Below are 14,857 nucleotides of genomic sequence, written 5' to 3'. Positions count from 1 at the left end.
ACTGACATGAGCTTTCATCACAGCAGCCCCTCCTGATTCTCCAACGGACGGAGAGAGCAGAGCACCAGAGCGGAGACTCACTCTTTCCAGTTTGAAGCACAGAGCTGAGTGATGCATGCTGGTCCATGGACACTTGTTTCTATACAACAGAGTATCACTGCTGTTTGCTTGATAATATTGGTGTCGGATGACTCGATCGTTCTGGTTCGTCAGCCAACTTAATGTGATGGAAACGAGCAGAACTTTCTTACTTTGGTGCTCTAGGAAAAAAAAGGGCACCAGTAACAGAATTATGGTCTTATTTTTATTTGGACCTTCTACAGTTGTATCTCAAAACTTTGGCAACCTCCAACATTGTGCATTGCCAAGGTTTGCAGTGAGTTTTTTTTATTTTTTATAATACTCAGTTTGATCTCTGTAGATGAAACCTGCATTTTTTTGAGGGGTTCTAATTGAGATGAAAACACAACAGGTGTTAGGTCACCTTGTTTGGCACATTCATCTGCACAGTTTGAAATGATTATGATTCAATTGTTGGACAGCTGTGATTGCTAAAGTACCTCAATAAGAATCAATGAAATCACTGTTTCAGGCTTGTAAAGTCCCACAGGGTAAACAAATCTATTTAATTAGTGAAGCATGGTGAATTAGGCTTATTAAGGCTGGGTGAAATCAACTGTTTCCCCTCTATTTTAAAGAGTAAAAAAACATGGTTTGATGTGAGTGAGAGAAGATAAAAGATTACTCCATCCAGCTGGGACAAGAAGTGTGATACTTAAAATACTTTGTGAATTAATTTTAGTTTTCTGTCCAGCTTTTCATTTCTGAGGAGTTGCAGCTTATTTCAGTTTGAGCTTGTTTGAATGTGATATCGTCAAATTCAAAGAAGTTGCGTGGTTCGTTCACAGCTGGATACATCAAACAAAATGATGGAGAAATTCCTTGTAAGCAATTTAAAAAAATAGTTTTAGTATTTTTTTGAACCTGGTCTGGGAGAAAGGATGAAACTTTAAACTTGTGTACGGGAATGAAGCAGTTTTAAAAAAGAAGACCTAAAGGAAGAGAGACCTCACATTTGTGTGTTAAAAGAATGAAAACGGCTTCAGGACTTACCAAAGTGTTCCAATCCAGTCTATAAAACTATAAAATATTCAGGATTTTTTCACTCTAAAGTTTAATATATATTTCAGTTCTCTAAAAAAAGTTCAAAGAGGGGGCGGCGGTATCTTAGTGGTAACCTGTGGCTCCGTTCCCATGTTTTGTTCCCCCCTCTCTCTCCCCGGTTTCTCACTCTATCCCCTGTCCTGTCTCTAAATAAAGGCATAAAAAGCCAAAAAAAAAAAAGATCAAGTCAGCTATCTGCTCCAACACTGAGCCCTACCTTTGCTCACAGGACTCATCTTTAAGCTGAACCAAAAGGTAACACGTTTGTGTCTTTGTCCTATGACTTACTGTCGAGCCTCATTCATGGACACAGCCACACAACCCGGCCTCTCACATCTGTTGAGTCTAAAGAAGAAAGGAACCCAGGCAGATTTGAGATAGAGGTATGGAGTGCGCCCACTCAAACAGGGCGATGCAAAGCGAGGATCATCTCCCTTTGTTCCTGAGGGGAGGTTCGCTGTCTATAAACACTCGGCTTTTATGGCACAACGTCCAAATAAAAAGCTTTTTGAAGACTTCCCCCGGTCAATTAGTCGAGCAGTGTCAATAGAGCCGCTGCATAATGACTCACCTGTAATTGCGTGAGAACGAGCACTTGCAGGAGACTGAGTGGCACGTCACATAGGAATGACAAAGCCCTCGATCTGTTTTTAAGGACTCATTCTGTAATTGACCCCAACTCCCCCCCTTCACAGACACTTACTCACTCACACACACACACACATTTATCTTTCTATTTCCTGGAGTTCTTCACCATCACGTGGCTGAGGACAATTTGAGGATTTAAGACTTCAGGTGTGAGGCTCGCTGAGGGATCGATCTCCTCTGCCTCCACACAAACTCTAAAGCCGGATTTTTACTTCTGTGTCTAATCACCGCCGTAGGTTCACTTCCCGTCCTGTACCTGTACGCAGAAGCCTGTGTACGTGCACCTCGTCAAAAAATGTAACAACTCGTCGAAATGAAGCAGATCACGAGCCCTGTGATTGGTCTGGTTAGCGTCGCGATTTCCTGCGTTTACAACATTTCCGTTATTGCCGCCATTTTCAAAATTCTGCAGAAAAAAGAACGCTTGAATGCTACTTCGCCAACATAATACGCTCTGTTCTAGTCGCCATGGTTTCCTGTACACAAACAAGGAGAGAATGAACCCGACACTGGCGATACACTTTGCGTATGTAGTGCTCATGACGGCATAGCTACGGCAAAGATTTATTTTTGGGCTTTTATAGCCTTTATTATAGAGATAAGACAGTGGCCAGAGCGTGAATTCTGGGAATAACATGCAGGTAAGGAGCCGCAGGCTAGACCTGGAGGACTACAGCGTCTGCACATGGTGTGTGCGCACCAAACACTAGGCTACCGGCCGCCCCAGCTATGCCGTAGATTTTGCCGCAGAAGTGTACTCCAGGTTTTTAGTTTTGACTTGAGGCTTGCCAGATGTTTAAATAAAAGGCCGACTCACTTTGTGTCCTGACCTTTTTGTCCCTTTTAATAAACATACATCTTCTCTTCATGTAGGTTAGAGGGATAATGAACAGGCAAGACATTTACAACAACTGGCTGATGTTATCTCAACTTCAAGGGGGGAGATCAGTTGAAAATGTTGTAATTGCACTGTCAAGCTCCTGAGAAACATCCCCCCCCCCCTTTCTCTCAAACACACACACACACACACACACACACACACACACACACACACACACACACACACACACACACACACGTACGTCCCTCCCACCCTCAGCCCCTTCTTCCCTGCCCTCAGCCACTTCAAAATGAAATTCTTCTCCATCTTCTCCCTTGTTTTTGACGCTGATATGCAGGCATCAAAGAGAAGCCCGGCGGCCTTTGGAGGGCCTCGGGGCCCTGCGCAGGCTCCTGTGTAGAGAGCCTGATGTGCCACTAAAAGACAAAGAGTCCCGTCTACAGCTGCTCTTTTTGTAAAGTGTCGTGAGATAACATTTGTCAAGAATTGGCAATCTACAAATAATGATTGATTGGTAAAAGATGTAACTATTTTATAAGACACACCACCCCGAAAAATTGATTTTGCGTAACTTTTTTGGCAAGTGACACCTTTTATATCAAATTGAATTAAGTTTTTAGGCCTTAAATAATCACATTAAAGGGTAAAAAAATCTTTCAAATGCTGATCATACCCTCAGATTTATGTAACTTATATATTTTCCAATGTGATATATTAGTAAGTACATGAGACATGTTGATGTACAGGGCACTCTGTGAAACAATGCACAGGCACCATCCCCCCCAGCAGTTCAAAGGAGTCCCTCTCTCCAAACATTATCATATAATTTGGGACAGCCGTCAGCTTGTAAATAAGTGATGTAGAAGCCTATTGTGTGATGGGGCACAGGTTGGAGACAGGCGTCTTTGCTCTGCCGGCATGAGCCGCTGAAGACAAAGGCAGAGACAGAGCGTCTAACCTTTGATTCTTCTGAGGACTCAGCCGCCTCGTAGCAGGGCAGGACGCATCGGCCACAATCATTCCCCCAGTGTGGGGACGTCAGGAACAATAGAATCACTCTCCCACAGTCAGGCTCAACAAGCCGCCCCGGCTGCAATTGGATTAGTGAGTGTCCAACCACCACATGTTAGCCTAATTGACATAAAAGTGAAATTTGAGAACAATAAGGCTCTAACCTAAAGGCCTGCTAGCTTTCAAAGGCATTGCATTTCTGCAACAGCTTCTGTCTTTGAACATAGGAAGAAGATTGAAAAAGCCACAGAGCAGTAGATGGCAGATCATTTTCAGAATTTGTTTTCTTTGATGTTAATCATCAAAGTCAGTTAGATGTCTTGTAAAAAGTTTTAAGACGAGGTTCAGGGAGATTTCTTCCCTTTTTACTTCTTTTAAAAGACACACATTAAAGATGCCATCGTGGGAAGTACCCAGCTTGGAATTTAAATCCAAATTCATGTTTAAAAGCAGTGAATGGTGACTGCCAATTTTCTTTAAACTTCCTGGTGGAAAATGAAATTACATATATTTTACTGGATGGTTAAAGGGGCTTCTTAAAATAACCAAAATCAATTGTATGATATAAATTTCGGATTATTTTCCCGACCCTAGAAGAAATAATATTGTGACCGATACACACAGCTCTCTTCATTTCCTTTTGCGTGAATGTGCTTGTGGTAAAAAAAATCATGGTTTTATTTTTTTCATAAAAAGACGTCAATAAAAAAATGAAAGCAATAAATATTACCAGTAAATAAACTTTACTTTTTAGATTGTTTTTACTATTTTCTCAATAAAAAACCTTTTACAATCTAATGTACATTATGAAAAGTTGTACAGCTTTTTTTATGTTTAAAATAAGGACTCAATTTATTTTTTATATGTAGATATAAATATATATATTTTGTCAAAATATATGATCATATTGTCAAAGAAACAAAAAAAAGTGAGACAAACATACACCTCAACTTAAAAGTTATAAATAAGGGTCCAAGTGAACATTTTTTGGGAGTAAAGACTTCTGGTTTGTTTAGCGTCCATTTAGCTTCTTTTTTTTTTTTTTCTGGTCGCTAGTCCAAGTCCGAGTTCTCACTAGTCTGTGTGTTAGCGGCAGCCGCAGCCCTCCACCACCATTTCCTGGTAGTTTTTTAGGACCACCTTGTCGTGTTCATCCAGGTAGAGCATGGAGATGGCGCTGAGCTCTGTGGGCACACAGCACGCCTTGGGAATGTTGTTGTTCACAGAGTTCACCAATGTCTGAACAATAGCGTGGTTTGTTGAGTTCAGATGATCTGCCAGGGGAAAGGGACATTCCCCGTGACAGTAATAGGCCTGGTAGCCAGGGGGCGCCACTATCCAGTCATTCCAGCCTACATCGCTGAAGTCCACGTACAGTGCGTGGCGCCGGCAGCTGCGGTTGCGTTTGCGACCCCGCTGCTTTGGGCTGCGCTTGGTCCGGCGGGTCAGCGGATGACCCTTCCCGTCGTGGCCGAAGGTAACCAGCAGGGGGCGTAGCTGCTCCCAGTCCTCACCGGGCTCCTGGTGGAGCGAGCGGCTTATGCGGACATGTTGGCCCTGGTGCTGCAGAGTCTTGTTGAGGTGCAGAACCTCCACCGCCAGCCCGTAGTTCGGGTGGCCTTCGCGAGTCCAGCGCAGCACGGCAGGGCTCACGTCGAAGCTCTCCCAGCGCGACGCGTTATGACGCACAAGCCGCGTATCCAAGAGCTGCGTGATGAGCTGCCCGGGCCGAGGGGGCTTCAGCACCTCGTACACGTTTATCCTGTGGAGCCCCTGGTCGTCCGTCAGGCTGTTGGCGATGGCCTCGTCGATCTGATGACGGTAGAGTCTCAGCTCAGCCGAAGACAGCAGCTCGTCCTCTGGAATGCTGGTGAGGTTAAACAGGAAGCGGAAGGGCGTGGCTTCTCTGTCGTCCAGCTCGTGCACCCTCTCCATGTGCTCTGAAAATGGTAAAGAAGAAAAAATGGGATCGTTGATTAGCTGCAAAATTCCATCCTATTAAAACTTGTGATGTCAGCTGGTGCAATGTGTAGAAAGTAGACTAACAACTTTACATTAGATGTAGATTTTAAACACAAAAACATTCAGTAATTTAATATAATCTCTGGTCCATCCATCTGAATGTGTTCTTTACCCTCAAAAATGTTCATAGCAACAGCTCAGCACTAATGTCACACTGAAACCAAATTATGCCAATGCACACTTTTTAAGGCTTCTTAGGTATTAAGTGAACGTAAATGTATATAAGGTCCATGCTTCCTTATCTCTTTTTAAGGATTACCCAGCTCTTCTCTCAATGCCTTTCCCTGAGCACTTTGCTGAAACACGCATTACAAGGAGGGTGGTGATTATCGTACCACAGCTACAGTATAAACACAGTGGAGGCTCCCTGTTCCACGCTCAGTCTGCAGATTTTCTGGCAAGATCACCATTGTTGGGGAAAGGAATGTTGTGTCTACTATTTTCCTGCTCAATCCACCCCTGTTATTTCACACCCAGGCCCTAATCTTGCCCAGGTGGCTCTCATTATCAAAACCTGCTGTGTTTTTGATTGGCTCTGCAGTTTGTTCACTTAAGACGTTTATCATTTTCATCATGAATAATCATTAAGGAGTCAGACGATACAGAAGAATCTTATTTATCTGAAGCCCATGGGGAAAGGAGGGGGATGAAATGAGTTCAAATCCTTTAACAAGGCTTGTACAAGATTCAAAAGTGCAAGCATGCACACTATGATATCGACTTTGCAGTTTAATTCACAATCAAAGAAAGTAGGGCGATGTCACCAATCATAAACGGCAAACACAAAAAGCCATCTTTCTTTATTGAATTAAAAAATGAATGGCTGCACAGTTAACATGTCTCTTCACTTATGCGTCCATCTGCTACAGAGTGAAAAATCTCTCTTTGTTTTGGCCAGATCAGACAGCTGAATCACACTATTGCACAATAGTGCTTCCATGAAAGCAAAGAACTCCCACTCAAAAGGCCTCAGAACGTATTATTAACATAGTTTAGCGAAGGAGAAGGAGGGTAAACGCCTGCAGAGAGCAGCAGAAATCCGTGCTCAAACACACATTTGTGCACACACATTGCATCACATGCAGTGCTTTTGCTAAGCCTAGCTAACTAGCCTTGGTGCTTTTGCTGTTTGAATGCATGTTTCTGTGTGCTACTGCTAGCAGTGTGTTTGACAATCCCCATTAAGGCTGACTCATCCCTCCTTCCTCACTCCTCCCCCTAAGGGCGGACATGTTCTGTAGCCCCAAAGCTCCCCTGTTTCCCATGTTCTCTGGCAAGATTGCTTCTACCCTTGCTAAATCTGGTGCAACACCTCTCTGCCAAATATTGTTTTCATGCACTTATCGGAAGAGTTTCAGCCAAGCTTTCCATTTTCACCCCACATGAAACAACTCAGTCCAGTTAGTTAAACTTCTTTTGCAGCTAAAACGAAGCAGACTTGAAGCGCATTAAACGGCATTCCAGTCCTTTTATCGCACTAGCTCCTGAGACTGTTTTTTTCCGTCTCTTCAGAGAGCTGCAGTGTCTGCTCTCAGCACCCATATTGTTGGCAGCAGGAGCTTTATTTAGAAGCCTGCAGAGTAGCATTAAAGATAATTGCACGTTGAGGATGGTCCATCTAAAAGAGCCCTCCATATAAAACCGAAGACATGAGACAGAGGAGCACACACTATACGATTCCAGGCCAAGGCCGGGCTTTTTTGAGCCATTCTCTGCTGGGTGGGGTGAGAAGGAGGTTTGCTTTTCCTTCGGCTGCTAACCAAACATGCAGAGTTCTGTCAAATGAGGCTCTGGAGAGCTTGTCTAGCAGAATTTTTAATGCCCCTCTGCAGACAGTGTTTGGTGACCACATCCTTAGATTCCTTGGTTATGGTGAGATGGGTGGAGCTGCCTTACAATCATGTTTCAAGGGTTGTAGGAAATGTTGTTTTACACCCTGAATGCTTAGCAGTCCTCGCCCATTCTAATGAAATACATTACTACCAAAAATATTGGCATGTATTGCAGCTATGACTAATGGGTGCAGAGTTGTGTAACATTTGGGTGTCCTGCTCCTGCTGATGGCTAGACTTTTTCCTGCGTTTTGTTTGTTGTTTTTTTTTTTAGATCCATCCTCCGTTGTTCTCTTACCTTCATGATGGAAGCCCCTCACAGTGTTCGCCCTGCTGGCTGACCTCTCCGGGTACTCAAAAGCGATGTCGTGCGCTCCGACGTCTTCAGCCTCCCCCGACTGTAGTCGGTAGAGGTCCAGCAGGTAGCGCGGCACAGTGGCCGAGCGGCTGGGCCGCGGCCGCCTCTTGAGGCCGAACATGTGCAGCAGCGTGGCCTCGAAGTCCCGCAGTAGTTCATGGCTCTGAGCGGCCGAACGACCCTGCAGGCCTGGTACTTTCTTTTTCCCTTCTTCAGGTATCAGACTAGCATGGTTGCTCTCTCCCAGCAGGACTTGGCATATTAAAATGACCATCAGCATTCGATTACCAGGAATCATGATGTCTCTGAGGGGAGCAGCAGATGGCAAGGAGATAAAAGATTAGAAAAGAGTAAAGGGGAGGAATTACTGAAAGAAGAAAGACGACAAGGCTACAGAAAAGCTTCTTTTTTAACTGACATAAAAGATTTGTCCATGGATTCCCTAGAGTGATCCAGCCTATACATCATCTTCTCATTCATCTCCCTTACTGAAGGAAGACTTTGAATACTCCAGACTGCCTTGTTTACATTGAGGCAGTCCTTAATCAGATAGACCACTTGCAGTTTATCTTTGGGGACATTCTCCAAGTGTAAACAGCTGCTTCAAGAACCAAACTTTCTTGAATGGAATTCGAGGGCCATTTCTCCTCACTATCCCCCCTCCCTCCTCATCTCCTCCCTCCTCCGCTATGATTAGACAAATGAAAGAGGCGGCCCCGGGGTCAGAGCAAATTCTTAACTTGATAAGGAGCCACGGTCCCTGAACAGTCTCCTCTAACCAAAGACTATCTGCCAAACATCTAACTGAAAATCTCTTCGTCGTGCCAGTGCCTTACCCAACACCCACTTGTGACTTTCAGTTTGAGTCTGTAGGATGCCACATAAATCAGTGACTCAATGGGGGAAAAAAATAAATAGTGGGAGATGTTGCAATACGTCACAAGCCACAAATTGAAATGGCATGGTCCACTTACTTACCGACAGAAAATAAAGCATGGGAAAACAGTCCATGTTTGTTGGGAGCGAGCTATGGACACGTTCTTCCAGGAAATGTTAGGTGGTGTTGGGCGGCTGCAGGAGAACGTTGGAGTGACCCTGTTCCTGAAAGACAGAGAAAAAAACACGGGTGGGGATTATAGACTGAGACTGTTACATGTTACCTTAAGAGTGGTAATGTGTGTGTGTGTGTGTGTGTGTGTGCTGGTTAAAGAGAGACGGAGTGTCTCTTTAAGGCTTATCATTTTGGCTCTTAGGCTAAGCTAGCTATTTACTTGTAACTGGAATGTAAGGAGGTATGTGCCACAACACAGACGGCAGGACTATGATGCCTTACACCACAAAAGACAGAAAACACACCTCATTCATTGCACCTACATCTACTCCAAGTACATGATTTAAAAAGCAGATTCTTTTCAATGCTCCCAGCCCTTCCCAGAGAGAAAAAAAAAACCCAACAAAAAAATCAGAAACACTCCTCTCATGTTCAGACCAAAGAGCTGATAACACCGCTTTGATCGGGACTGGTAAAATCCATATCCAAAACAAGAGGGCTGCTTGCTTACAGAACCCGTCTCCAGAGTGAACTCGTCCACCCTTATCCCCCCCCCCCCCCCCCCCCCCCCTTACACAAGAAACTAAACACATCCATCTGAAAAAGGGCCTCATCTCTTGGTTAACACTCCCCCACTTGAGGGATCACACAGGTTGTAGTGACGCTGATGACAGGCCTTCTGCTCTTTGACATCACTGTCATCAGTTGGAGAGGCAAACGCTCGGCGCTCGTGTTTGTTAAAAAAAAAAAGAGAATCTTTGGCTACTACTCTTGTTTTTAATCAGAGCTTGGAAGAATATTCTCTTGGATTATGTACCAGAAGAATAATTTGATTAAAACTGAAAGTTTTTGGAGCATCTTCTCCCTGATTATATTGAAGATTCTGTCTTCGCTGTAACATACTCTTTTCTGTTCTGTCCTTGGGTGGTTTTAACAATTACAGCAATGTGGCTCTAATGATTCACTTCTGTTACACGTCATTTAAAAGTACTAAATGTTGTTGAATCATGCTAATAAAGTTACCGTTTTTTGTTTTTTTTACCACAACAATGGCACTAAATAGGTCTTCGGTCATCGTTTGGATTGGAGCCTGTTCCACTGGAGAACACCCAAACATTACTACACAGTGAAGATGCATTTAAGTAGGAACATTTTCAGTGTGTGCGTGTGTGTGTGTGTGTGTGTGTGTGTGTGTGTGTGTGTGTGTGTGTGTTCAAGCATGTCTGGGATAGTATCTGTGTGATTATCTCGGCCCCTGCATGGCTCACCGTACATGCAATCAAGGACCTTTTTGCTAACAGCATTAGACTTTGACCTACGACTGACCCTCCTTTCTCGGTCATGACACTGGATCCAATGTGTGTGTTTGAAAAGAGGGTGATGTGCAATGAGTGTGTGTGTGTGTGTGTGCATGAGATCAATTGTGTGCATGTACGTGTGCATAAGTGTGTGCCACCGCTCGCATGTTCGTGAGAACTGTGGCACAGAGAGAGGGGAGAGGAGGGTTCAGAACATGATCAGCTCTATTACCCATGGGGTGGGGGGATAACGTGTGTGTGTGTATTTGTGTGTGTGTGTGTGTGAGTGCACATCTCTTACAACAAACGTTCATTGTACAGCGAGGGCCTCTCCCATGATTACAGGGATTCATAGCACTCAAAAACACTGACCATACAGAACATCTTGTAACTGTAACCAGCCACTGACAAAGCTGCAGGCTAAGACATTCAGACACTCAGAGTGGTGCGATGATGATGAAAGAAGATGTAAGGCAGACGGGGAGGAACTTTCAACTCTGGGAAAAGTCACTGCGTTCATTTTTCTGGCCAGTGTCAATAAAAAAAAAAAAAGAAAAGAAAATATTTTGAGCTAGACCAAACTCCATTCATTTTTCAAATGATTTCCTTCACATTTACCGACACTTTGTACTCATTTTAAGCTGCTCGTATATCAAAACATCTGAAGAGGCCGTACACTCGGATCACATTTAAACTGACCGACAGGCTTCTGCAACAACAAATGCAGACCAGGCTGCAATTAGGCCGAAGCAGTCAACTGCCCTTGGCTTTGCTGGATCCCCCTTGGCCTCTCTCTCTGACCAGAGATAATGTGATCAGACTATGCACATGGCTCTTCAGATGTGTTTCCTGAGGAATTTGACAGTGATGGTGGGAGGAAAAACTGAAAGGAGAGAGGGAGGGACGGCGGGTGGGAGGAGGGCAACAGATTACCACAGGAACAGCCAAATTTCTGGCCTGATTTTATCATCTTTAGATTTAAGTTCTCAGTTTAACAAGCCTTTAATACTCATGGGAATTGAAGTACTGAAGGGTAAGTCCTCCTTTGGTTAGCTGGGGAAAGCTTTTTATAATTTTCAGTTTGTATTTATTATTCTAATTGCTACAATAAGAAAGTACATAAAGATGGATTAAAATTAAATTCTTTGTTTACTCCCTAATACAAATTAATTAAAAGAAGCTTAGCGGGATTTTAAATAATAGCATGGAGCTTCACTGCCATTGTGCCCAACAAATCGCAATATCCTCATTTGTATTGACAGAAACAAAACAGAGACCGGCTGTTGTGTTGTTGTCGAGCAGTGCAGGTTTGAGGTTTGATTTGCTCCCAGTGAGCAGCTGAAGAACAGTGAGAACATTCACAGTCAGTGAGATCACTGTAACCAGGTTAATGCTTTTGTTAGCTGTTGTACTTTCTGAGAGACAAGAAGAGGAGTTGTTAACCTTTCAAACATTTTTGAAAAATGTTTTGATCTCTTCCAGAAGTCAGTTTAAAGGGGTTTTACACTTGTCAAAGTGTAATGCTCTGAGCTGGTTAGCAAACCAGTTCAAGAGCATAATATAGCCTAATACAAACATAAAATGTAAAAGAAGAGCCATTCAGTAGAGTTAAAAAAAAGTGTTAGCACCTCCAATATTTACCAAAAGAAAATCGCAAACTTTGAAACTATCAGACGCACGAGATCCAAAAGAATATAATTTAATTTGATTATTTATTGTTTCTGCACTAAAAGTTTAGGCAAATCTTTCCTCCGCATGATGGCAGCGAAACTTGAGTTGAAAAGTAAAGGATTGTGCCAAAGACGCCATGCGCCTGCAGGCCGCAAAAAGTGTCTCTGCTGCAGCGTTTATGTTGCTGTTTAGCCTGACACAGTGATACTCTATTATAACTATTCGTTACCAAATAAGCGAAATGCGTGTGAAAAATCAGAAAAGAAACATCTGAGCTTTTTAATTCCCAATTGAGTAACTGGCATCCCATCTGTAATTTGTTTGCACCAAATGCGTTTACACATCGTGTCACAAGTGGTCAGACATGACAACATTTCACAAATAATAATGCGCAAAAATGTAACTGAAAAACGTGAGTTCCAAGCTGAAATTTAATTAAAACAGTTTTTAGAAAAATTAAAACCATTTTTTTTTTCCTATCCTGGCACGAATTCTGAGCACTGTCATCTCCATCTTTCAACATTACGCACACTGAGGTGACACGAAGGAGATACAGGTGTTGAATCGGGTGAAAAGCCGTGCCAAAGTTCAGCAGAAAGTTACAAATCAAAATGTATAAATATTCAATTTTGCTGAAGAAAGAGAGTGGCATAGAAATCGGACACTGTGTTTGGATATGACCTCACATTGCAGGTTTGTCAGTGCTCATATATCCGGCACAAAAGGCTGTTACGAGCTCCAACACGACCACTTCGCTTTTATTCATCCACACATGCTCTTTTGACGCTTGGTTTCCCTTGCTGTATCAATCTGGTAGGCTGTTTGATTTTAAAAGAAATGTATTATCCACATTTATGGCTTTCATGCTGTCAAAACACCCATTGACGATCTCTGAACGCGCAAAGACACCACAGAACAAAACTTTTAAGTCAACAACTGTCACCGTGGTTCCTCCTGTGTTATTCAACAGGTTGAGTTTGTCAAAGCTGCGCTGCTGGATCTCTATTGTGTGTCAATGTGTGAGCAGATAAGCGCTTACCATCAGTAGAGGTACAGGTATCCTCAAATGAAGTGAATAAGACAGGGAAGGTGTAAGGCAGTCCGGGCGTAAAGCCGAAAAACGCCGAAATGAGCCTTGAAGGAGAAGCTGGGTGCCTTACTGCCTCATTAATCCTTTAGCGACACCTCTGATCTCATCGGACCAGGGGAGACGAGGTCGGAGTGAAGGCCGGTGCTCCGGGTCTGCAGCGAGGTTCCTATCCGTCTCTAGTTCAGCTTGTTAGGGCGACTGGTGCGCAGGACGAACAGACTTTCCAAATGATCCAGCATCTATGGCCCCTTGCAGTTTTTATGTGTCCGCCCAATTTACCCTCCCTGCCTCCTCCTACTCCTTCCCTCCCTCCTCTCCTACCCCCACCTCCCTCATCTGTCTCAAACACCTTGGATAACCCCCCTTCCCTCCTCCTCCTCCACTTTAAATAAAGAGAGCTCATTGCGCGCACTATTTTCTTTCTCATGATTTGAAACTTTGTAATTTGACTTTGAATAACAGCCGACGGGGCCCAATGGCTAAATGCTGCGAATCTGCATTTAAATGCAAGGGCTCCAGACATTAAATGACTTGTTGCAAGGATAACGTCGTGGTACTCTAAATAAAAAGACCCACATACCTGCAGACGCAGACAGCTGTCTGAAGAGAACTTCAGTCATTTACATTCAGCTTGTAATAGAAATTAGAATGACTTTTATATGTACCTAGTAAAACGGACATCATATCAGTATAATAAAAAAAAATCTGATATAAAAACCTGATGCTTTTTTCCACAAATATCTAAATATCTTAATTTTTGCACATGACCCCCTGAGTCTAAACTTGTGGGGGGAACTTGTTTTTTTTCTACATTTATATCTTGTTTTTATTTTTTCCTCAAGCATGGGGGGGAAATCCATTCATTTATTCATATATCTTTAGAGTCAATCATGGGCGTTAATGGGGCCCTTAACAGTCATCACTAATGGAGAGAAGGAGGCAAAATGAAGTAATCACTGTCCTTAACAACTCAACAGCTATTCTCTGAACAAGGCTCCTGTGGTTGTTGTAATCTTTAGCTAACCCTGAACCCAATTGATGGCCGACCGTTATGTTACATTCTTCCTCTTACACCCCAACTAAAATATTTTTGAGTTGTTACAAGTTAAACAGAGCTAGATTAAATGGTTACAAATGTTTTTGTGCTCATTAGAGTGTAAACAAAAAGTTTAGAGAATCCAAAGGAATGACGTTTCATTGCCTTTGTTGACCTAGAGCATTCAGGACAATTATTAAGCTACGCTCTAAACTGCTATTTAAAACAATTAAGTTAATTTTATATAAAACGTTATACTTTAAAAACAATATTACTTGACAGGGATGTCTAAAAATGGCACGTCTAAAAATGATACTTCTCTTGGCTCTGATTTGTGTCTGATACAACAGCCAGAAATATTACAGCATTTCACTATTAAGTCAGTCCTGTTATGTTATAAAATGTACCAAAGAAGGGTTTACATGTTCAATTAATTTATTAAAAAATGTATGAGACCCAGAACGATTCCCTGCGGTACACCATTTTGCGATCATGGAGGCTGTACCAGATTTATTCTAGATAGTTGATCGATACAATATTTATTTCCAAGGGCTTTAATCATTCCCTAAAAATTGTTTATCTTATTCCATAAATGTTTGCTCACTTGAAAATGGATTACCCAGAGGCAGCTTTTTATTGTTGAGAATTTTGTGTAGCTTCAAGCTTCTTGGTATTTCTGTCCTTGCAGTGAGCAGTACAGCTGAAACGGGAACATAAACCGATGACCTTCTTAGTATTGACGAGGATTATCCTCAGGTAACGATTAAATATGGTTCAGATATTTTCTTTTTCTGTCAAAATAGAGCATACAGGGATGAATTGTTTGACATATGAA

General features: G+C 42.7%; 1 protein-coding gene across 1 annotated transcript; it reads right to left on the bottom strand.

Annotated features, from left to right (window-relative positions):
• Positions 1–4,406: 4,406 nt before the first annotated feature.
• bmp4 (bone morphogenetic protein 4) lies at positions 4,407–13,229 on the bottom strand. The gene is made up of 4 exons (XM_061062821.1): positions 12,936–13,229; positions 8,855–8,977; positions 7,817–8,181; positions 4,407–5,604 (listed from the first exon to the last, which is right to left on the bottom strand). Exons 3-4 carry the CDS (start codon positions 8,172–8,174, stop codon positions 4,751–4,753), a joined length of 1,212 nt encoding a protein of 403 aa, XP_060918804.1. The 5' UTR covers positions 8,175–8,181; positions 8,855–8,977; positions 12,936–13,229; the 3' UTR covers positions 4,407–4,750.
• Positions 13,230–14,857: the final 1,628 nt, after the last annotated feature.

This window comes from Labrus mixtus, chromosome 18, assembly GCF_963584025.1.
Source record: "Labrus mixtus chromosome 18, fLabMix1.1, whole genome shotgun sequence".
In the NCBI taxonomy this organism is placed as follows: Eukaryota; Metazoa; Chordata; class Actinopteri; order Labriformes; family Labridae; genus Labrus; species Labrus mixtus.
Note: the sequence above shows the minus strand (reverse complement) of the source record. Positions and strands in the feature narration are given on the sequence as shown.